The sequence below is a fragment of the Egretta garzetta genome, unplaced genomic scaffold, assembly GCF_000687185.1.
Source record: "Egretta garzetta isolate BGI_Z169 unplaced genomic scaffold, ASM68718v1 scaffold604, whole genome shotgun sequence".
Taxonomy (NCBI): domain Eukaryota; kingdom Metazoa; phylum Chordata; class Aves; order Pelecaniformes; family Ardeidae; genus Egretta; species Egretta garzetta.
In genome coordinates, this window is record NW_009259366.1 from 913,282 (window position 1) to 922,400 (window position 9,119).

At 36.9% G+C, this 9,119-nt stretch overlaps 1 protein-coding gene across 1 annotated transcript in view; it reads left to right on the top strand.

Annotated features, from left to right (window-relative positions):
- LOC104124493 (3'-5' RNA helicase YTHDC2-like) overlaps positions 1-8,746 on the top strand; it is a 29,163-nt gene extending 20,417 nt beyond the window's left edge. Inside the window, exons 22-28 of the mRNA XM_009636834.1 lie at positions 448-643; positions 1,378-1,487; positions 3,019-3,311; positions 3,728-3,902; positions 4,981-5,184; positions 7,065-7,247; positions 8,666-8,746. Of these exons, the coding sequence (XP_009635129.1) occupies positions 448-643; positions 1,378-1,487; positions 3,019-3,311; positions 3,728-3,902; positions 4,981-5,184; positions 7,065-7,247; positions 8,666-8,746 (1,242 nt within the window). The remainder of the gene's footprint in view (positions 1-447; positions 644-1,377; positions 1,488-3,018; positions 3,312-3,727; positions 3,903-4,980; positions 5,185-7,064; positions 7,248-8,665) is intronic.
- The last annotated feature ends 373 nt before the right edge of the window (positions 8,747-9,119 follow it).

A 9,119-nucleotide genomic window follows, 5' to 3' on the forward strand; every position in this document is an offset into this window, starting at 1 on the left:
TTAAGCACTACATTTTTAGAAAATATTCTTCCTGTCAGTTGATAAAATAAAGAATTGGAGTTGGTTTACTTTTCCAATATTATTTCATCAAAACTTACTTCATTTAGTCCTTCTTCTAGATGGAACGAGAAAAAATGGTAAAAAAACCTAGTTTTGAAACTGTTTAACTGTTTTAAAGATGTAATAATCCCTGCTCTTAATAGCAGGAAGAAGTTCTGCTCTGAAACTGACTTTTTGCTTTATATCCTTTTAAAAATATTTTGGTTTAAGGTGGTATGATAATTTGAGAGTCTGGTTGAATTGTCTCTTGCTTTTTTGTGTGTGTATAAGGTTATGTTTACATAAATATGTATTTACTTCTACATATATAAAATAGGAAATATGTTAAAATTAATTTTAATTACAAATAGAGGGTAAAATAGCCTAGTCTTATTTGCTTTTGCACAGATTCCCCCAGCAAATGGCCAAGCCGCAGCAGTTCAGGCACTCCCTACGGACTGGGTTATATATGATGAAATGACAAGAGCTCACAGGATAGCAAATATCAGATGCTGTTCTGTTGTAACACCTGTCACTGTGTCACTCTTCTGTGGACCAGCTAGACTACCAAGCAATGCTTTGCAGGAACCTTCATCCTTTCGAGGTATAGTGGAGTTTGGATTTGGAATGTTTCTATTAGTATATACAAGTATGTGGTATGGAAGGATTATTTTTCAAGAATCTTTAATACGTATATTGGCTAATTCTTAAAATGGCAGGGCTATAGTTCCTGTAGTTCTTCAAGAATAGTTTTTAGGCTCAGAATAAATGTCGCAGTTCTGTGAATCCCTACAGATTCATACCCATAAATTACACTTGCCTTGTTCTGAAGTCTCAGAAATTACGGTATAGTTTGTAATGAAATAAAAAATGCAAACAAAATGTCTAATGACAATACTAATGCTGAAAAGTGTAGTATGTATGTTTTTTCTACAGCCTAGTTTATTTGATACTTTGAACCAGATTATTCAAACTCAATAATAATTTAGAAAATATCAGTATAGCAAATACTAATATTGCTTCCAGCTGAAACATGCACTTTAAAGATTATTTTCTACTAATAACTTTTAATGACAGCTAGCTCTATTATTAACTAGAAGTAATAGGGAACATACAGAAATTTCCGTTTATTTCAATGGAGCACTGTAGGAATAGGAGCAAAAATAATCTGTCCTGCTACCAGTTCTTTAGAAAATAAAAAGTGTTTTTACAAATGTTTACATTTTAAAATAAAGTTTAGAAGGAAAACGGGTTTATTGCTGGTGATACAGTAGTGTTTGTTTGCATGCAAGTGGAAATAATATAGAAATGTTGATGCACTTTTTATATTTAATTCAGGGGATGGGGTATCTAGTGATAATAGTGACAGTGAGATGGAGGACGAAGCAACTGCTAATTTGGCACTGCTGAAGCTAGATGAATGGCTCCATCTCAGACTGGACCCTGAAGTAAGTAATGTAGCACTTCAATGCTCTTTCCTGTAGAAGGATATTTATGTCCTATCTTCCTACAAGGATTTCTGAAACACTTGGGTAACAAAGAATTTTCTGTGCGAATGGCTGTCACGGTCTGTTTGGGTGTCTCAAATTTACAGGGTAATGTACTCTGTGATCTGACCTTTATTTCACGAACTCATTAAGAAATACAACACACAAACAGGGGCTCAATGCTCTTTTTGCCCAGACTAGTCTGTCACGTGAATTCACTTATTCAACATTCAAGTCGTAAGTTGCGTTTCATAACTTTTAACCTGTAACTCTCAATTCGTGCACCTGTGAGCAAAAAGAAAAAAAGAATTAGTTACCCAGCCAATGGTGAGAGTGCTCATCCTCCTTCCTTCGTTACGGTGTGGGTGTCCCCTGTATCACAGCAGGAAGCAGAAAAGCCTCAGCAGTCTAACTGCTGTTGAATCTACTTCAAAAGCTTTTTGCGTAAGCTGTGTTTTATACCTTCCAGCTTAGAGGTTTGGTCCATTTCCATAAGTTAGCATATTCTGGGGAAACTGCCAGACAAAAGATAATGGCTGCAGGAGACAACAAGCTGCAGGTGCTAGTGGCTGCAAAATGGTCCTTCAGCTCTTTCTGGCCACGTCTCCTGCCTACGTGGTCCTCTCGCTTTGACCTGCTCCCAGCACGCATCAAGCCTTAGCATGAGCTGGGTTAGCCAAAATCTAACCAGGAATTGAGTGAACAGTCACGATGGCATATTGTGTATTTACTTCTCTGGGAGGTTGACTAAAGTTGGATCAAAATGGGCCATTTGAAATTAGACCTGCTGAAAGAAAGTTACTGTCAGATTTTAGAAAAAGGAAAAAAGAACACAAACTTTTGAAGATGTAAGTCTTCAGGTCATTGAGAAGCTCTGGCTGTAGTAGGAGGTAGAGTAGTTCATGGGTTATGAAACACTTGGACTCATCAGATCTAATAACAATACTGTCTCTTCTAGAGACATACAGAAGAGTGATTTTTTTTAAAATTTTTTTTTAAATGGAAGCATTTCCGATAACATGGGAATTAGACTATAGTTTTCTAAATTCAGTCATCTTGTTTGAGCAGAAGTCTGTGTAGGAAAAATATGTCACTTAGAGCTCTTTTCCCTCAGGTATGAATGAAGAGTGTGTTAAATACAGACTGAATCGAGAGGAAAGGCATAAAGGAGGAAAAGATTTTTTGGTTAAAAAGATAAAATTTTGAAGCAAAAAAAAAATAATAATACTGTTAACCCAGAGAATTTTAAGTTTGATGCAGAGCTAAATGAAATAAAGTATTTTAAAAATCATCTTGCACTTGAGGAAAGAAAAGATAACAACTTCATTTGTATGTGGGGTTTTCTCCCTTCCCAGCACTTTTAGTCTTGCCTTTCAGTTTGGACACTCTCATTTTAGAATGCCAGATGCTGCCTGACAGAAAAGACGTACGGTACCCTTACCTGTCTGATCTAATTCTTATTAGTGTTTAACAGAATTCAAATTCATTATAGGCTGCTTGTTTGCTGTTGCAACTCAGACAGAAGTGGCATAGCTTATTTCTGCGTCGTATGCGAGCTCCTTCTAAACCATGGTCTCAAGTTGATGAAACAACTCTAAGAGCAATTATAGCTGTTTTAAGTACTGAAGAACAGTCTGCAGGCTTGCAGCAGCCCTCAGGAATTGGTCAGAGACCAAGACCAATGACTTCTGAAGAACTTCCTTTAGCATCTACATGGAGGTCAACCAACAGTAGAAAAAGCTCAGCAGAAACTGAATTCTCTGATGACTCTTCTAATGCTGAAAAGTAAGCTTTTGAGATCTTCTAGAGAACGTAGGTTGTAGTTTATTTAGCTATAAAAGTGTCGCTTGAATTTCTGCTAGTAATAAAAAGGAAGAAACAATGGAAGTACAGTTGAAATAATTGGTACTGTCCTATGCTGCATTGTAGTTGTGGTTTCACTGAGAAGTGTTCCTGCTGTTTGAGAGAGTAGTCGGGAATATTGTCCCTGAATTGTGATCTCTGGGAAGAAAGGGTAGAAGATGTTTATCCCTAGCGTTCAAAAACAACTGGTGATCAGGTGTTTTTTTAGTTAGTGTTTAATATGTTTTGGAGTTCCTGTAATATGTTTAGTCAAGCAATAGGCTGATACGAAGATACAAATGGTTCTGTGACTGCTTATGAAAATTCTGGTATGTCTTCCACCTACCTTTACTTTTTAGAGTTTTAATGAAATCTACGCCTCCTGCACTTCACCAGTCGAAGAAGTACAAAGAAAAAAACATTTTGCACTCCGAACGAACTTCAGATGACAGATCAGATCAATCATCGGTGAAGTCTACAGACAGCAGTAGCTATCCTAGCCCCTGTGCTAGTTCTTCTCCAATATCTGGAAAGGTAAAGTTCTCATAAACTAATTACTCCACTCTTTAAAATTAAGAGAATTTCAGAGATATATTTGCTAGTATCTTTCAGCAACTATCAGGTATTATACTGATAAATTAAGAACCTAACTTAGATTTTCATTTTTAACAGCTGCATAATACTTACTTCTTTCTGGACCTTAAAATCTAGCCTAAATATCCTTGTTATGCTAGTTTAATACAGTAAAAATATTACTCTTTGCAAACTGCTGAGGTAAAGCTATCCAAAGTAGAAAAAAATTCGATTTTTTTTTTTTTTTTAACTTTATTATAATAACCAGTGATGGTGTTTTTTTTTAGTGAAGGTGTATTTTTTTTTTTTATTCCTAAATTAGTATACAGTACATGCACTTCTGAATTCTTTGGATTCTGCCTTCCTCTGTTTCTGTAATAGCATACATTGATGCCAATTCTCTTTAAGTTTTGTGTTATCTGCCTTATTATGACTACTTGCTTTCTTTATGATGGTTATTTTAACAAAGCACACATTTTTAAATAGGTTATTGGCATAATTCTCCCTAGGTGCTTGACTAGTAAACTGCAGTAATGTTAAACAGATCACTGAGAGGAAAACCCATTGTTCCTTTGGGCAGGGACTCACTGGAGGATTTAATAATTCCTCTTAAGTTTTTCAGTTTTTAAATTCAGCCAATGTAAAAGGCAGAAAACTTGCGTTTCCTGAATCTGGAAATGTGAGTAGTGTGCTTCAGGCAAGAGTCTGGAATGATTAATTTTGTGTCATCTGAAGTTGTGTCAGACTTCAAAGAATTGTAATTAATCACTAGACTATTTAGGCCTGTTCTGCTATACTTGTTTGCTGCCCCTCATGAATGAACTTCTATTTTGTAAAGTGCTTAAAAATGTAAAATAGATGTGAAATACATTTTAAAACAGATTCAGAAAGTACCGGCTGATGGATTCTGCATTTCTTTTAGAATCCGGGGGGGGGAGGGAGGAGCGCAGTCAAGGGATTTCTGTCTTCATGTGTTTAAAACTTTAGAACTACAGCTTGGTTTATTTTATTGTAACTTAATTCAATTTAATTTTTCCAGGGTTCCAAATCTCCTTCACCAAGGCCAAATATGCCAGTTCGATACTTTATCGTGAAAAGTAACAACTTGCACAACATTGATATTTCTCAACAGAAGGGTATATGGTCTACTACACCAAGTAATGAACAAAAACTAAATAGAGCCTTTTGGGAGAGCAGGACGGTTTACTTAATATTTTCTGTTCAAGGGTCTGGGCACTTCCAGGTGAGTCCTTAGTTAATACTAAGCATTAGCTTTGGTTGGTGCTTTAGGAGAGCATAGCAAATGATTGTGTTGTATGGAGATTTTTGCTTATGACTTTTGACCTTGAATTAAGTAGAGTAGGAAGCTCATGTACCTGGTTGCTGAGGAAAGAGTACTTTGTTCTCTGAAATACGCCCTTTTAGCTAACTCAGTTTGTCACTCAGAGGCTAAGACTGAATTGCTTTCAAACATCTTGAGTGAGAATAATGTTTATACCCTACGTTAATCCTTCAAAACAAGAACAACAAAACAAACAAACAAATCTAAACAAAGCAGGGGACTTCTCTTTTCTCTGCATGCCAAATAAATATTGTAAGAGAACAAGCAGTTATAATCAAGTCACAGCTTTCTAAAGCCAAGAAAGTCACAGATGTCTTTGTTACAAATTTTAATAAAATCTCTTTTACCTGAACTGTAGTTTCTAAAAGTTAGGAAGCTGGAAAGTCATGACCATGATTCTTCCAGAGCTGTGTCTTGACTTCAAGTTTAGCAAGGTATTTGTCAATAATTTGGTGACAAATTTGTAGCCAATCTGAAGTTAAAGACTTTATCTGGTAGTGCAAAGTTGCAGGTTAGGTGTGTTCTAGGGAGGGCTGAACTCAATTGCTCCAGGTAAAGAAAGTTCAACCTACGTCTTTATACATAAACTATTCATAAAAGTCAGCTAAACCTAAAATCAAATGAATTAGCCCAAATACAGCTGTCTTGGTCATGCCAGTGAAGGATTATGTTGAGATACACATATGATGGTTTGGCAAATGCAGATGTAATATTGGGAAGTAATTTTCAGCATGCCAGCTGATACTGAAAATGGGCCGTTGTATGGTGGTCTTGGACAAGGAAGCTAGGACGGGAAGACATGCTGAAATCAGGAGCATAGGTGGTTGGGTGTTGCCTTGCCCTTCCAGTTTCTACAATGCACTGGATATTCATGGGAATGCAAGATTAACATTCCTGTTAATAGTCTCTTGTGCCAAGTGTCTCTTTACGTTCCACCTTTATTTTTCCTCTGTTCCTTTTATAAATTTCCATTTAAGTCTGGCTTGAGCTATCTAGGCCTGCATGTCTTACAGCAGTAGCATATGCTGGTAACTTAGGTAGTGCATTCCGTCTTTTGGACTCATAAGTCATAACTGGCATTAATTTGCCTGAATAGTTGATAAGTTGGGTGTGTGGTGGTTTGATGGGCTTTTTGTTTGTTTGTTTGATGTGTGGACAAGTAGGGGTGTCAAGTAGGAGTGTCCTTAAATAAGTTAGAAGCAATCTTGCATTTGAGGTGTCTGTCATTTCCTTTCTGAATACTTGTCTTGTTGGAACTTCTTCTTGCTTCGTTGAAGAAGGAAATAAAAGCAACTTTGACTTCTTTCTTTGAAGATCAGCTACACTCTCAATTCTATATGAAAGTTTGTTAACATAGAGGGAACATGGGAAGGAAGGAATAGATTTCTGAAAAAAATACCTACAACTGAAAAGGAGTAACTAATGGACTATCATATAGTAGAACATTAATCTTGATTCCTTACATTTCAAATGCTTTTACAACACCTTTTCAACCTCTGTTACAAGGCTTAAAAACCTTTTAGTGGTAGTTGTGAGAGATTGAGAGACATTCTCTGTAGTGAAACTCCAGAAGGCATCTTTGAAGTGGAAAAACAAGTGATATGTCTTTTAACTTTCTAGATGTAAACATTTTAAGAGATCCAGCTTCGTAGAGGAGAATGTATGAGTCACTTTGAAACTAATTTGAAAGTTTTGTATGAAGTCCAGTAATTTATTTAATTCCAGTATAAGCAGATACGCTCTAGTTATGTCTTTCCTTTCAATTTCAATTTTTGCTCCAGGGTTTTGCTAGAATGGCTTCAGAGATTGGGTGTGAGAAAAGTCAAGACTGGGGATCTGCTGGTCTCGGAGGCGTATTTAAGGTGGAGTGGATCCGGAAAGAAAACATTCCTTTTCAGTTTGCCCACCATTTACTCAACCCTTGGAATAACAATAAGAAGGTACAAATAAGCAGAGATGGCCAGGTAATGTTACTCTCTTCTAAAGTCTTCTTTACTTGGTAGAATTGTGTATTATTTATTAGCTTATTTAGCCTTGACATTTATCTCAACTGTCCTCATATATCTGTAAATCTCAATCACAGTTCATTGATGCACATTGTACATTTTGTTAATGCATTACTGTTGAAGTAACGGAGGCTTTTTGATAAAATCAAAGAAGTTTCTTGCTTAATGTGTATTTAAAAGAAAGACTTAAAGCTGGATGCTTCCAAAAATAAAAGCTCTTTGGAACTGGCAACATTGGTTCTGGAGATTTGTTCCCTGTTTGGTTCAGATTTGTTCCCCAAAATAGTCTGTCACACTCAAAGCTATAACTACAAACAGTTATTTGAGTTTCCTGTAAAGACTGAAGAGAATCTTGAGATTTGAGGTAAATAAAGGTTAGGACAGTTCTCCAGTCTGTTAAAACTAAATGCAGTTACCAAAAGCTGGAGGAGAATTGGCACGAGAGTTCCTTGTGGCAATTTCTGCATTCTCCCCAGTTCCTTCCCAGAACACCTCCTTGGTAGGAGATTCTAGAGCTAAACTTTTTGTATCTTCTCACTACTTCTGCAAAACCTGTCCAGTCAGTAAGGATGAGGAAAGGATCATACTGTAAGAGTGAGGAAGGGTGTGTGATGGACTTAACAGTGCTTATGTTGTAAGTGGCTCTTAAGACCTAAAAAGTCTTAACAGCCTTTAAAAAATAACAATCTGGTTTATATTAATCTGTATGATTCCACCAAGAGCCACTGTATTACCTGTGACCTGCCTTTCCAGATTCTCCACCACACTTGATGGAATTAAACTTAAAAGATGTGGAGGATAATGGTCTTTAGTTAATAAGTGACCTGTGGAAGGCACAATGTATATGTCTTCACCAAAAGGGTTTTTGATCATTGGCACAGGCTGCCCAGGGAAGTGGTCGAGTCCCCACCTCTGGAGGTATTTAAAAGATGGGTAGATGAGGTGCTTAGGGACATGGTTTAGTGGTGGGGTGGCAGGGTTAGGTTAATGGTTGGACTTGATGATCTTGAGGGTCTTTTCCAACCTAAATGATTCTATGATTCTATATGGTGCATATGTTCTTGTATATGGCAGTGGTGCATTCACTCAGAATTCTCCTCTTAAGAACTGACATCTTACTGTGAATGAAAAAAGCCCCAAACAACCTGTAGGCCAGGGATGCTTATGAAAAGTTTTATCTCCTCTTGTGCCCTAGTAAAAAATCCTTCCTGTGTGGGGAGTCCTGATATATGTCTCAACAGCAAAAGGAATGAGCTCTTTCAGAAAGACTGAAAGCAGTCACCAGTAACTTCATCGAACAATTTTGTTATAAATAGTTTCTATGTGTTCAGTAGTGGCAGTGCAAATAACTTCTCTAATTTCCTGTTCATTTCTAGGAGCTGGAACCACAAGTTGGAGAGCAGTTGCTACAGCTTTGGGACCATATTCTTGTGGGAGGAAAAAACTCAACTGATTGAGCCTGTCAAGTAATTTGATAGAGGTAGTTATTTCGTGCATTACTTGCGATTTTATGGTAGAGGAAAAGCTTTCTGTATACAATGTATTATTTAGGGTACTGTCTTTCCTTTGTAGTTTGTGGAAGAACAGGTAGACTTAGTACTAAATACTCTCTTCCTTTGATTTTTTTCTTTTTTTAGCTGTGGTTGTTGAAATGTCAGCTATATCCACGAGAACCAGCAGTGTGCCTACAGTATAAAGATATGGAAGAAGGTGGCTCAGCAAGCTCCTGAAGTTGTTCGTCATGCTGTGCAGCTAGCAGTGGAAAAATAAGAGGGAGTTATGTTGGTTTCAGTATTTCCTTGTCTTAACAAATGTCATAACGTTATTCAC